Below are 15380 nucleotides of genomic sequence, written 5' to 3' on the forward strand. Positions count from 1 at the left end.
TTTTGGGCTGCAGACCTGTAGAGCGTCCCGTACAAATGGTCTAAAAATCACGCTCCAAAACGTAAGTGTGTGCAACAAGAAAATGTTCTCGGAGGATAGTCAACAAAAAATGACGTCCGCACAAGGTTACAGCGCGCGGCCATTGTAGACTTTGGTAGTAAAATAATTATCACTTTATAATGTGTTTATTACTTAATTTAATGGTAATTACCGATGATACGATATTCGATGTTTCTTTTTGACCTTCGTATAATGGGTTTTGCAGCCTTTCACAACACAACTACATATTTATCACAAGATTCACAAGACCATCTCTCGGCCACAGACAACTGTCGACTGAGGGGCGTTGGCCCTAAAATTAAGATTTTAGGGCCAACGCGCGGGTGCCATTTTTTTGAGTGGGAGGCCCTGTCCTTACGCTAGTAATATATATGTCAATGTCTTTATAAAAATGAATATTGCTACTTAAATTTTAATTTACTTATTAGAAAATATATTTATAATTAAAATATTAATTAATTAATATTCTATTTTAATTAATTTAAATTTTTAATAATATTAATATCAATTTATAATTATATCATATTTTATATATTATTTATTGCCCACGTGACTTTGTAGGTGGTACCTACACAATATGGGGAGTAGAAGAATTTGTCACGGTGCGGTATTCCGTTAATCACCCCCTTTCGGCTTACTACGCATATGAATACGCTAGCACATAATAATACTATGTAATGTAATTTTTAATTTACAATCTTTGTTTAATTTATTTACTTACCTTAGGCAGCGCTTTGAACGTTCGCTCTTCGAGACCATGCAGAGTGGCTCTTTGTCTGTGCAAGTGCTGTCTCAATGTGAACTCAGCTGTTTTCTTGTCCTTTGTCAGCAAATGTGGCTCTCTGAAATATAGATAAAGATGACCTCAGTAAGTACCTACATGAAAGTAACCTTATTTGTAAACCAAAATCTTATAAGTGAGTAAGTACATTGATCTTATTAACAAAACAAAAGCCAGGGTATCACCACACGAGTTCTTTATGTGGCCTATGCATTGACTGATAACCAGTACATTATAATATACCTATCATAATTCTATGGCTTTTATAGTAAAGGAAAATACCTACAATCTATTATTTTTAAATTACTTTCGAGAATGGTTTCTATGTACTGGGAATACAAAATAAATACCTACCTACCTATTGCAGCTAGCTACGGTATTCATTATACATTCTACTCTATTCGTTGTATTAGTCCATTCGTCCTTTTTAACCGACTTCAAAAAAAGGAGGAGGTTCTCAATTCGTAGGGATATATATTTTTTTTTTATATTTTTTTTTTATGTATGTTCACCGATAACTCCGCCGGTTATGAACCGATTTTGAAAATTCTTTTTTTGTTTTATTGGGTTGAGCTTCCAGGTGGTCCCATTTTTTTCAGAATTTTATCTCACCCCTAAGGGTGGGTAAAGGGGTAAAAACAGGGTATGAATTTCCATTTTGGACACATATTAACCGATTCTAATGAAATTAAGAACGTAAATATAGTTCTTATAACAATAAAATATGATGGTGACCTTGAGCTGATCTGATGATGGAAACGGAAGGCAGTCAAGGGAACTCCTCAACGGTATATAGCAACTACCTCGTGTTTAGGCTTGAATGATTCGTATTGATTAGTAGGACTTTTTGGTATCATTTGCATCTTACTTTTGATTAAAAATTATTGCAAATAAACTAAAAACTATAAAATAAAATAATAATTTAAAAAAATAAAAAATCAACTTCAAAAAACCACTAAAATGTAAGTAATAATTTAAGGTTTACACAAATTATATGTGACAGTACAAATATACCTAAGCAGGAACTGTTCTTTTTTGAAGTTGGTGCCATATTTCTTCAGATTAATTTGTCACTGCACCAACATCAAAAAAGAACAGTTCCTATTACTTACATTTTAGTGGTTTTATGAAGTCGGTTTTTTGTTTTTCCTTCTTTCAGGTCCCACCTGGAGCTGAAGAGCACGGTCTGCGGCAGGAAGTAGTGCTCGAACTGCTGCACGCACAGGATCTGGCCCGACGTCTGCACGGAGCGCGGCCGCCTCCTGCGCACCAGGCGGATGGCGTCGTTGGCGCGCACGCGCAGCGAGTACACGAGGTGGCAGGCGATGAGGACTCCTGTGCGCCCGAGCCCTGGGGATTTGGGGGGCTTTGTGGAGTGGAGCATGCATGGTTGGTAAAAGAAGCTAAGTCTTAAAAGGTAGAGATAAAAAGAAGCCTATATTTTAATCCAAATTGGTCCAACCGTAACGTAAGTATTGATACGATGGCTGACTGACCGAAATGGGCCAGCCGCTTCGTTGACGGGGACATGACTTTTTGCTATGGAGAAGAAAAAACATAGGTAAGTACCTATTTCACGAATTTAAAAAAATATATAATTAAGAGTTATCCCATGAATCAACCCGACTCCGACTCAACGCCTTTCGGCCTAGTATACCATTTTTGAAACACCTTGTACCTATGTATTGTATCTCACCCGCATGGCAGTGTATGGCCACTCTGCCCTGTTGTATGGAGAATGCTAGAACTTTGGTCATGTCCAGGAGACCGCTGAGGCTGGCCTCCCCGTAGTCTTCCCATGCGAAGTTGTAGTAGTATACTGGGAATCAAAACAAGAGTAGGTAAAGTATAGCTTACTATTTTACGCTTAGATTTAAAAAAAATAGTACCTAATACTTAGCTATCTACAACGCGAGTTGTGTGACTGTATGTTAATGTAAATTTAGGGAATTATTTCGTTTGTAAATAAAAGATCGAGATGCCAAGATTAGGTAGATTAAAAAAATATAATCAGTACTTAAATAAAGTTGTACGACTTGTAAGTAGGTAAGTACCTACGTAATAACAAATAAGCTCTGTCAGCTTTGTTTGAAAGCTTTTACTTGCTTTGTAACTGGCATTGATGTTTTATTCCCATTCAAATATGTATAAATAAAACAGACATTTCCCAAATCATACAATGACCTTCCGTGCTCCCCATGTTGGCTGCTGACTACTCATACTCACTATCATTGGACATGAAGACAGCCGGTTCGTAAGTGAACCCCGACGCCGTGAGCGGAGGCCCGCAGCTCGCGTGCTCTCCAGGAGTCTGCAGGTTAATCACCGTGCGGATGCCCCAACTGAAAACGAGGGGCTTATTGAAACCATGGTACACTTGTCCAAAATTAATAATGCACATGCAGATCTTCACACCCGAATCATTAAATCGTAAGAGCCTTAAAAAAACACTTGTATTTTGCACCTTGTTCGAAAGAAATAGGAGTCAATATCATGTGTCACATAATCGAAAACAACCGATCTGTCAAAGATTTCTATGCGTCACATAATCATGTGTCACATAATCGAAAACAACCGATCTGTCAAAGATTTCTATGCGCATTATCAATTTTGGAGCACTGTACCTATAGGTAACTAAAACTACTGCTATATTCTGTTTATATTGGTGCATTAAAGAATTAAATAAATAAAGCAAAAATGTGTTATAGATTAGAAAAATATTGGAACCTGGAAATATTGTTAAACAGTTATACCCTTTTTGCAAAACTCTGTATATAGGCCTAGTCCACGCTGGCCTAGTGCTAGACCCCAAAACAAGCAAACTAGTTCTGAGAGAGTTGTCGGGTACCTAAGTGGGCAACCCGACTGCCAGATGATGTTTTCAAGCTGCCCGAAGTTTCTATGAAAAATGACAAGTATATTTTTTTCGAATTTTTTTTCGGGCTTAGATTTACAGTGTCATAATTTCTGATATTTTTTTGGAAATTCTGTTTACTCGCGCGGAAATCGCGATTCGCGTTCTATTAGGAGTTAGGACGACCAACAGCGCCTATGTACATTGTATGAATACACACGTACTCGTATGTTCTCATGACTGTATGTAATTCACCTGTGAAACTGTTGTATGATGTTCCGGGCGGCGATGCTGGCCGTGCTGGGCCGCGCCATCGCCAGTATGTCGTCCGTGATCCTGAAATGAAACGAACACACGTAGGTAGTGAAAATAGGATAGGGTGGATTTTGAAGCACACGCAGCCTGACGCAGCCTTAAAATATGGATTTTGAAAAAAGAAACAGAAAAGCGTCTGTTATTATTTCGTTTGATTTATAGTAAGTACCTACTTATACGAAAATTGCGACTATAATGTTTAGGTGATTTCGATAAAGATTTCACTTTTTGTTTTCGGAATTTTAATACGGATCAACATAGGTACACATCAACATAATGTTCGTACCTAATGGTCGACTAAGCTAAGCTGCCTCTATGATGCACCAAGGTTCTTGGAAATTTATTCGAAATATGTAGCTTACCTATTACTTTAGGTAAGTACATATAATTTTAACACGTGCTCGGCTGATTTACATATTGCCGCATCGTACAAGGCTGAAAAATATTAGCTGGGGACGTTTTATTTAAATATTAGAAAGGACAAAAGAAATTATTGTACAATTAACATAATTAATGCTTGGCGCGACGGAAGTCACGCGAATGGGCCAGTGAAAGAGGTTAGGCTTTTCTTTCTTGTGTTATTTTGCCACCCGAGTAGGTACGCGTTGCTCTATGTATTTTGCTAAAGCCTGTATTTTTTGTAAATACGTTGAATTTATTATTTTAATCTTATATTAGGGTAATCGTGTCGTTGCAAAACAGTAGAGCGATAGGTAGACAATGGTTGGTCACTCACGGTGGTGAAAATATAGTTAGTAAGTTACTTACTTTATAATTTAAGAAAACACTAGCTATTCCCGCAAGCTTCACTTCGCCTTAAAATGTTTTCCCACGGGAATTGCGGGTCAATCAAATGAAATTTAATAGGTGAGTCTGACCTGCACTTGACCAGTCTTTGTGGTCTTTGGTCTCCGCCCTGTTCCTATAGGCACCGCTGGCTCACCTTTATGAAAACGCTGTCTTACTAATGGCTTAAAGGAAATGTTCGCTAAATTAGTTAGCTTAATACTAGCACGTGAGTTGGCAGGTTTTTTCTAGGAATAATTACCTGTTTGTTTTTAGTAATAATTGGACCAGTGTGTTATTAGGTATGAAATAGCACAATACCTAATTATTTACCGCGGATACCGGCAAAATATACTTAACTAAATAATTTCTAGATAAAATAATAACTTGTTCGCCGTGTCTCAATCTCAATATTTACATTTTTAGTTGGTAATATTCTGGTGCGCTGTTAAATTAATGTTACTTTAATATTGCAGACGTAGGGAGTAATTTGCTGTCACTTGAACTTTTTTATTGCTCAAATTTAAAACTGAAAAAAAAAACATAACATACGACAACTGCTATTATGACGATCGAGATAAGGGTGAAAGTTCACTGAGCCTGGCTACAAGTGGCGTGCTACTGGCCGGTCGACCGTCTTAATTATTAATGAACAGTGTGGGTCATTAATACAGCCCCTACGCCATGTTATGTAGGTACCGGCACTAGCAAACATAATGCGTTTCCTTGTGGTTTCCTTCTATGTTAAGTATAATCATCATCATCAGGTCCTGGGATCCCTAATCCGGGACATAGGGCTCGAAGTGTAGATTTCCACTCTGACCGTCCTGTACCTACGATTTCGTGACTTGTTAGGTATAAGTACATAATGTGTAATACAGGGCAAAAGAAGACCTGGCCGTAGAAGAACCCACTGGCTACAGAACCTCGCCGAATGGTTCAATATGTCCACCATAGAGCTATACCGCTGCGACTTACCGGGCCCAAGTGGCCGTAATGATAGCCGACCTACGATAGCTGCTTTGAAAACACCCTGTATTATACTCGTGTATACTCAGTTTTTCATTATTACGAATTTTGGAAATTCGTGAAAAAAAACTATTGAATGCGCGTATCCACACGATCACACGACACAACACAATTTTAATTAAGTATTATGCGATCTTCTAAACAATTTAAAAGTATGAAGACAGTCAAACTGCTATACTGTTCATATGTACGGAGCAATCTAGAATACGCTTGTCAGGTATGGAACCCTTGTTACGACATTCACTCGGATAGGATTGAAAAAATTCAGAGGAAATTTACACGATACCTTAAATTTAAGTTTCGTATTCCAAACAGTATGGATTATAATCTGAGATGCATTAAATTCCATCTATTGCCACTTCACCTGCGTAGGACCGTGTCGGATATAATTTACCTCATAAAGCTTGTTAGAGGAATAAGCGACTGTCCTGATCTACTCTCTAAAATTAATATTTATGCACCTGCGCGATCATTTAGAATGAATAAACTTTTCTTTGTGCCAATCGTTCACACTAATTACAGAAGAAACTCCTATATACTAAGAGCGTGTAGTACATTTAACAGGCTGTGCAGCGAAATCGATCTTGACATCTTCAGTAGTAGCATTGAATCATTTAAAACTCATTTTATTCGGACTTTTGTAGCATCAACTCAACAACTTGGCTAAATTAATTAATTAATTAATCATATCTACTCAAGTGGTTCTTATTGTTCTTTTGTTTTTTTTTTTATCTAGATGTGTTAGACTAAAATATTTAATAACTTAAGTGCGCTTTTTTAATATGTTACTAAGTAGGTACTTCTGTACATTTATCTGTGAAAGCTTGTCATTAGCTTTAAGATACCTGTTTTCATGTATTAATTATTTGTGTAACATGCTGTTAGCTTTCCTAATAAAATAAAATAAAATAAATAAAATATCTAAGTTCTGCAGTCAAGCTTTCAGTCAATACTGAAGCGTTGAAGTCACATTTCACCAACTCACCCGCATGCATTTATTAATATTAAATAACACTATTTACACTCAATTGAGTTTGGGCTTGTTTGGGTGATGACAGGGGGTTGTTGTTTGCTCTATGTCGTCTAGCCGTTGACGTGTAATTAATTAAGTAATGCCAAAGGAAACTTGATCTATATTTACATATATTATCGTAAGTACACATAACATCTTTGTAAGTATATCAAATGTAGTCTAAAGTCTACCTACCTATGTAATATGTAGGTATATTTTTTGTATTAAATGTAAACTAAGTAAGTAGTCTTAAAAAGTAAGCCAGTAACAGTTAGGGCTTTTTGATCAAGATTAATTAGTTTGTACCTACTTTATATGAATTCATAATTTATTAAAGCACCTGCATGAACTTTATGGACGAAATGCTTTACGACTTTTCCTATAATTTTTACAGCTTTTAATTATACCTTAGTTCCGCGTATTGCCACCGTCAGCTAGCCTTGAGAGAATAATAAAAAAACATTCTGAATATTTAAATTCATAATGGAATGTGAAATAGAAATTCACATATTTTAAGACTGAATTTTAAGTTACCTACGAAGAAAATTATTCCTAAGTTCCTGAACATAATAAAAGACTGGTTCGATTCTCAGGACGAGAATGTAGTTAGCAAGTTTGATTATGGATGGTAGTGTTGTATGGATTTTAAATGGATGAAAACGGAACTTTTTTGAGGTTTGCTAAATAATGCTGCTTATGGATTGTTAATTGCTAATGTGTCAGTGGTGGTACGGATCGGTGGTGATACGGTAGCTGTAAATAAACTAACCAATCCGAGTAGAGTCCCTGTATGGCCGTGGCCCGGTGCGTGGGCCGTTCGTACTGGCAGCGCGCGCCGCCGCAGAACAGCGCGCACTGCAGCGCCGCGGGGGCTGCGGTCCGGACCCGCTCCCCCAGCGCGCTGTACTGGGGAGGCGGCGGGTGGTTGATGCGGCGCCGGGACTCGCGGCTCCTGGGAAGGAAAATTATTTTAGGTGAAATGTAAGATCAACTAGCACAGTGAAAAAAAATTTACATAAGTATAATTTATCTTCCGTTTGAAAGCATTTTTCCCAAAACTGACACATTTCACGCCCTCTTCATGCTTAATTAGAACCTACCTCCCAATACCCAGTAGTACCTCATCACGACCCATTACGTCCCCACTGCTGGGGCACGGGTCTCCTTCCAATGAAGGAAGGGTTTAGACCTAGTCCACCACGCTGGCCAAGTGCGGGTTGGTGGACATACCTACTTATAAATCTTAGAATGTAGAGGGTGTAAAAACGTGGCAGTTTTGGAAAAACACTTTCAAACGGAAGTTAAGATATATTTTTTATTGGCGGCGCTAGTTGGCCATGGGCTGAACCTTAAGATCCGGCCACATTAGACCACCACAACTTGGCCAGTGGCCGCAGCGATAAAGCAATACAATATGTATATCATTATAGAAATTCCCCGTTAACATAAATTGGCCGCAACGGCTGACTCACAACTTAAGCCGCAACCAACGACTTATCGTGGTCATAGTTATCTAGTGGATCCGAGTAGATCCTTTTGTGTAACTACATAACTTAAGTACATAAGTAGCTCCTCGTCTTCTTAGGTAGAGCTAGACTAAGAACACGTTTACTCTACCGGAGTATGGCTATCATGGTCAGTGTTGTGAAAGGTTCGATAGCTAGATTGCGTCAGAGGCTGACAGAGTGCGCTTATGGAACATACCTATGTGATACACCTACTTAGTACCTACCTACCTACCTCCTTGCGTTCAACGTAGTAAACTATTCTATGATAGGTACTTATTCTTATTACCTATACATATTATACTCACTACTGTAATCCCCGGAGGGGTAGACTAGTCAGAGGTGACTCGCAAGCGTCACCCGCTTTTCGCTGTAAGTACATTTATTGTAAGCCGTTTTTGAATTCTCTGATAATTAATAAAAATCAAGATCGAAATGAAACATCTTGCAATCAGATAAGTATAAGGTTTTCGTCCATAAGTCAAACATACCTGTCTAGAAAATGAAAGCGCTGAAAATTAACAAAATTAACACTAGATTTCCTCCGATCTTTGCTGTTATTATAAGACATGATGACACCCAACTATCCCGTGTTGGGGCTGTAATGGCACTACACTCGGGTGGACTAAAATAAACAAAAAAAAACATGCATTAGGTTAATGCTACAAGCCTCGACGGTAGCGTCAGCAATGACCTTTCATAAACTTTGCGCGATCGAAATTATTGTGAAACTTGTGAATAGAGAATATTGTGTGGCTGAAGCTAGATATTGCATTCTGAATTGATCAGTTGTTACAATTTTATTTTTGATAGTGGTATTAAAGTATTTATACTTGACTTTATATAAAAAAGCCTTGTTTGGAGTAAGTACTTATTTAGAAATTAATAGTTTTATAAAATAAAATAAAATAAATAAAAAAAGACGAAGCATGTCGCGGATGAAATTATGTAATTTTATATTTTAATGACGAAACCTGTGGTGGATTTTTTAACTTAAATTGGTTAGTTGTAAGCAAGATCCAGCACATCTAGAAATAATATATGATGATGTTACTAACAGTAGATTAGGTTTAGATTAAGTATTAAATTGTAATGTGTGTTGATAATGTTGCTGTTTATGTGTTGAATAAATGTTTTCTAAATAAATAAATATGTGGGGACATCTCACACACAGCCTCCCGACTCCCGACCCTAAGCTAGGCAGAACCTGTGTTATGGGTGTCGGACAGCTGATATATCTACACAAATACATAGATAGATAGATAGATACTAAATATAAATATCAACACCCAAGACCCGAGTACAAATATCTGTCTTTAAACAAATATCTGCCCCAGCCGGGAATCGAACCCGGGACCTTCGGCATAGCAGTCAGGGCCACTAACCACTACGCCATTCGACCGTCAAATAATAATACTTTAAGGCCCTGATTCACAATGTCTGGTTAGTGGCTACCTGCTAGATAAAATACATGCTGTCACTGTCTAAAAAATAATGACAGAGTGTGACAGCATGTATTTTACCCGGCAGCTAGCCATTATCCAGACATTGTGAAACATGGCCTAAATATAATAATATAACTACTATTTTAATGTGACAGAAATATCGAGAGCGACACGTGTACTTACTTTATGCACTTGGCAGTTACATTACGTACACTGCGATTCGAAGATATGGAGCATAAAGTACTGTATACTCTTTACTTCACCCTGATTACGGCCTAAAAGTTTAATCGTTTGGAGTTTTCGATTGACCTCGTAATTTCAGAATTACGTTTACGTTTTTTTTTTGTTAAGTATGACGTTTGTCACTCATCTGTCTCCATTCTATTGAATAATAATAGTAGTTAGTTTACACTTATAAATAGTATTTAAATTTGTAATACATACATATTTTAATAAATTCATGTTTTTTGACAACGCTATCACTGTATTACGTAGTTAGTGTCAACTGTCTGTAGATGTAGATACCGTTTGACATCGGACCCACTTATGCACGCTAGCTTTTCATTACACTAAGTACTTATCAAATTTGTTTATTTTAAAACTATAATTTAATAGTAGTACAGTTCATTCCCATATTTAAAAAAAACTGCACAAACATGGGCAAAACAAGCGAAGTTTTTATTTGTTTACATAGTTAGACCCTTACTCCCTTATTAGACTAAATTTAATCCTGGTTAAGTCCAGAGAATTTATAGTTACTTAACCAGAACTATTTTTATTGTATTGTACCTATTGTACTTAGTTATATTTAGTGTGTATTCTATATAATACGGGGGTTATGACAAAACAGACAAATTATGATGTTTTGAAGAACAAATCTCCTTTTTTCGAAGTTGATTAAAATACAGAGTGAGTCTTTCATAGGTGCATATCCGGAAGTATGTTGCAGAGCACTTCATTCTGAACAACTTTTGTTATAATGACCTTGGGATATATTAACGAAAAAAAAAGATGCTTCCCCATACAAAAATTGGTTGTTTACGTGACACTGTGTATGGGGAGTAGATATATTTTTCGGGAATATCCTAAGGTCTCCATAACAGTAGTTGTTCAGAATGAAAAACTCTGTGATATACTACCGGATGTGCACCTATGAAAGATTCACCCTGTTTAGGGAATGCCATGCTAACGTTATTCAAGCGGAAAGGTTATCATTATTAAACTGGACTTAGATAGATAGATAGATAGAGTACTCTTTATTTGTACACCAAGAAATGATTAACAATTTTACATAGACACTTAACTAGGGTACAAAAGGCGGTCTTATCGCTTATAGCGATCTCTTCCAGACAACCTTTGGATGGATGGACTAGAGATGGACTTCTAGCATCGTGAAAATTTCAGTCATCAGTACTTATCAGTTTGCAAGCCGCAGGCTGTTTAAAGTAAGTAGGTATAGGTACTTCATAAAAAATGAATGAACTAAGTATGTGATTATTTTTGTTTAAGGTTTAAAGTGTATGTGGGTACAAAATTACTACGGCTAATCTCCCAAATTGTAACATGTTAGCGTGCAAACAAAAAAAATACATTAAGCACCCTCAAAAATAACCTTTGATCATTTCCGGTGACCAAATTGAAGTCGCAAGTAAAGTTAGTCACGACACCGCTCACGCACGTGTTTGTACTAAATATACATTGGAATATGAAAATAAGTTGCTTGACGAAATAATTACCTAGTTTTTACTTTCTGGAAAGCAGTAACTGTAGTGCCTATAGATTGCATGAAACTATGAAAGTTATCGTATTCACGTATACAATTAATACAATGTGGCACCTCCGGGGATCGAGACCGGGCCTTCAGCATAGCAGTCAGCGCTTATTGGAGCAGCGCTCTTTATGAATAGCTCAGTGTTTTCAAACTACTTGTACGTTCAAGAGTACCTTCTTCAAAACGTATTTCAGGCTTTACGGAAGATCACTTTAAGGGTCTGCAATAGGCAATCGAGGGTTGGCATTGTCATAGAATTATGTAGTAAATGATGCTCTACAGCCTTGAAAATAATCACACAGGTAGCCGAAGAGTCTAGCTAGGTGCTGAATCATTCGAATTTAAGTAAATGCTTATGGATAACTGTAAATTAATTACGAAAAACCAGTAAATCACACTCCCGTATTGTAACAACTGTGTCGTAATTATCAAGAATTTTCATATGATTCTTATCAAATTATAAAGATAAATGCTTGGACTAGGCGCTAAATACCTTGTTTTTTAATAAACACACACCTATTTTGTGTAAATTAATCCCAAACTTGAGCAATTTTTTTCCCTCAAATCTTCATACAAATATCTATGGCGGCTTTCTGTGTTATAAAATCATAAACACAAGCGACGTTTGACTCAGTCGGCCGGTGGCCTCCAAAGAAGGGTCACGTCGGTTTAGGCGGCACTGACAGCTCGCGATCTAATTGTGTACAGACACAAAATCACTGCACATTGGTTGTCATTGCACTTTTTCAACTTTTATGACACCAACATAATTTGATTTGAAATTGAGGAAGCATAATTCTTATACTATATTCAATAAATTAAATGATGTTTTTTATTAGTTAAGTCCATGGTACTTCTTGATTAAATTATAATTATTAATGCCTAACTAAAACTCACTAATATAAAATTAAAATTAAACTAAAAAGAAGATGCTGGCCAGATCGCTGCCACTGTCGGGTAGGGTACCCAAGACGCTGGCCGCGTTACCCCGCTATATAGCGATGCTTAGCCTTTGTGATAGGTAAGTGCCAGCCCTAGGGTCCCTTGAGACTTCTATTAGTCTGCTGCTGATGTCTTTAAAAAGCTGACGTGCCTCCCCACGGCCCTGGGATGAGGAGCAGGAATATAGTAGCAATGAAACCCCCTGATAATAGTGCTAGAGCTAGTTAGTTTTTGTTTATAAGTTATGTTAAAAGTATATATTAATTTTGTTTGATTTATTTAAAAATGTATTTGTGTATTTTATTCTATGGGCCCTTGATGCCTGCAATAAATGGATTTATTATTATTATTATTATTATAGTGAATGGATCTAAGTGATGACAATACGTAGGAAGATTAGGTTAGGATTCAAAAACACAGTCTCATGAGTCAACACAATTCATGAACACAGTCTATTGCTGGTTGAGGCATGGTCTCGTCAGAATCTGATGAGGGCAGTAACACGGAGGTGACTGAATTTTATTTCAAAGATTTAATAGCTAAAAGCATCGAGTTTGGGCGCGGTGGTAGCTCAGTCGGGTAAACGCCCGCTTCTCACGCAAGAGATGCGGGTTCGAATCACGGCGCTGACATGTACCAATGAGTTCTTTTAACTTAAGTACAATGTATACCATCGCTCTAACGGTGAAGGAAAACATCGTGAGGAAACCTGCATATCTAGATTTAGCACATCTAGATATGTGAACCCACCAACCCGCAGTGGACCAGCGTGGTGGGAAATGGTTCAAGCTTAGGAAGGCAGTTTAGACCTTGGGGATATGCACAAAGGTTCCACTCGAGAGAGCCAGGTGCAGGTACTTACACCCCCACAGAGAATAGAATAGAATCGAGTTTGGGCTATTAAGTATGTTTTTCAAAGAGAGAGAGAAAGATATTTTAGGTTTCCTCTGGATTAGTTAGGTTTACTGGGTTTACTAAATTCATTCGTAACGTAAAATTGTCAATGACGGAATATCTTCTATAGACAGTAGCCACTAATAAAAACAACGATATATGGCGTGATTTGCAAAAGTACCTATCTAGTCAACCTGCCACGGGGTGACTTCGGTGGGTAACTTAGAATAATACTAATTATATGTTATTGCATCAATAATAAAAAAATCAAGAAAATATTCAAAGTTTCCATCCTCGCTTTTCACGCACACAAATCACAAACTCATGCCTTGTTCTAGGAGCAGGGTCTACCCTGGTGCATTTCCATGACCACTTTTCATTAGCGTCCCACCGGTTTCGATGCTCAGCGGAATAGCACCATTAACCATTATTATTCTGAGATATCATCACTTCTTATTCTGAGTTACCCAACATAAAATCACGCCATCTATTGAAATCATTTTTTAAATTAGGATTTGTCTATGGTGTGGTCCCCAAATTTAAGGGTAAAAGCCAAATAATTATATTTTAACCTTTTTTTATACCTATTATATTAAAAGACCTATTCAACGATACCCTACCTACACCATCAAAATAATCGGAAAAAATATCAGCCCCAATTTACTTGTATGGGAGAGGGAGTACCCCAATTTTTTTTGGGTACTCCTCATATCTATGCGAAATATCAGCTTGATATCTTTACCCGTTTCTGAGAAAAAGGGCAGTGACAGACAGTCAGTCAGACAGACGGACAACAAAGAGATCTTATAACGGTTGCTTTTTTCCTTTTGGGGTACGAAACTCTAAAAATATGAAAAAATATTATTCTGCCACCAAAAAATATACTTACAACATACATACATACAATCAAAAAACATTACTCTCCTCCTTCGGCAGTCGGGTTAAAACAAGTGAGACTGATTCTGAACTTTTGTTCTACGAGTTTTAAAAATTAACCAAAAAAAAACCTTTATCATAGAAACTTTGTTGACACGTGACTTTTTACCATGGAAAACGATTTTTTTTTTCGCGTTTTTGCAAAACTCGTAGAACTAAAGTTGTTCAGAATGACCCCTTGAGTCATCCCCTTTCGGCTTAGTATACCCTTAGTATAACTTATTATCTACACTTTAATACCTGTAGTTACCTTTCTACAAGTAAATACCACATTTGTTTAGAAATCTAATCGGGTTCCGAGTATGGAGAAAAGTGGCACCCCTATTAATTTCTACTCTTTCCTGGTGCTTACCAGTGTAATTAAAAATTAAACTTACCCTCAAATCACTACTTGAAAATAATTGTCAATAAAGTTGGCGAGTAAAAGTTTATCGACCCGATTCGACCCACTGTGCAAACTTACATGTGTGCGTGTCACTGCGTGTGCTGTGTGAAGAGCATTGAAAACCCAAAATTGGCGCGGCACGTCACCCTGTACGGGCCCTTAATGTTTGAGGATGTGTCAATCGATGCCTAGCAAAATTTTAAAGTACAATTACGAGCAATGAAAAAGTTCCACTCAAAAATGCCGACAGCAAATTTTTTTGTTGGTAGGTAATATGAAATATTCTGATGCGCTTTTAAATGTTAGGACTTCAATGTTGCAAACGGCGTCAATTAAGCTAACCTTTTCCGTTTAAAAGTAATTCGGTGCTATCGTCACTGGAACTTTTTCATTGCTCGTGAGTGTATAAGAGAAAGCAACTTACTTATCATCTTCAGGCATGACCCGTCGTCTCCGCCTGCAAAGCCTGGCACATAGGCCCCGGGCGCAGCCGAGGCGGCGCCACGCGGCCCGCGGCCTACCTCCACCCACTGTCCCATTCATTCCTGAAGGCTTTTACTATCCTATTATGCTGCGTCATTGAGTATCTGACGAGCTGTGCAAGTCAGAGTTCAAAAGTAACGAGAAAAATAAGAAATTACAATTTTATTTAAGAATTAATAGTC

The 15380-nt window shown here is 37.4% G+C and overlaps 1 protein-coding gene across 2 annotated transcripts in view; it reads right to left on the reverse strand.

The window, feature by feature from the left end:
• The window catches only part of LOC105391764 (protein tyrosine phosphatase domain-containing protein 1), a 31089-nt gene extending 15727 nt beyond the window's left edge, over positions 1-15362 (reverse strand). Inside the window, exons 1-7 of one of the 2 annotated variants that reach the window (XM_048628325.1) lie at positions 15140-15362; positions 7607-7789; positions 3951-4031; positions 3068-3183; positions 2538-2660; positions 2008-2191; positions 782-902 (exon numbers count right to left, since the gene is read on the reverse strand). In XM_048628325.1, the coding sequence (XP_048484282.1) occupies positions 782-902; positions 2008-2191; positions 2538-2660; positions 3068-3183; positions 3951-4031; positions 7607-7789; positions 15140-15258 (927 nt within the window). In that variant the 5' untranslated portion in view covers positions 15259-15362. Of the gene's footprint in view, positions 1-781; positions 903-2007; positions 2192-2537; positions 2661-3067; positions 3184-3950; positions 4032-7606; positions 7790-8833; positions 8967-15139 lie in introns of those variants that run through there. The other variant, XM_048628326.1, reaches the window with a different exon arrangement.
• Between the last annotated feature and the right edge of the window lie 18 nt (positions 15363-15380).

Source organism: Plutella xylostella, chromosome 20 (genome assembly GCF_932276165.1).
Source record: "Plutella xylostella chromosome 20, ilPluXylo3.1, whole genome shotgun sequence".
In the NCBI taxonomy this organism is placed as follows: Eukaryota; Metazoa; Arthropoda; class Insecta; order Lepidoptera; family Plutellidae; genus Plutella; species Plutella xylostella.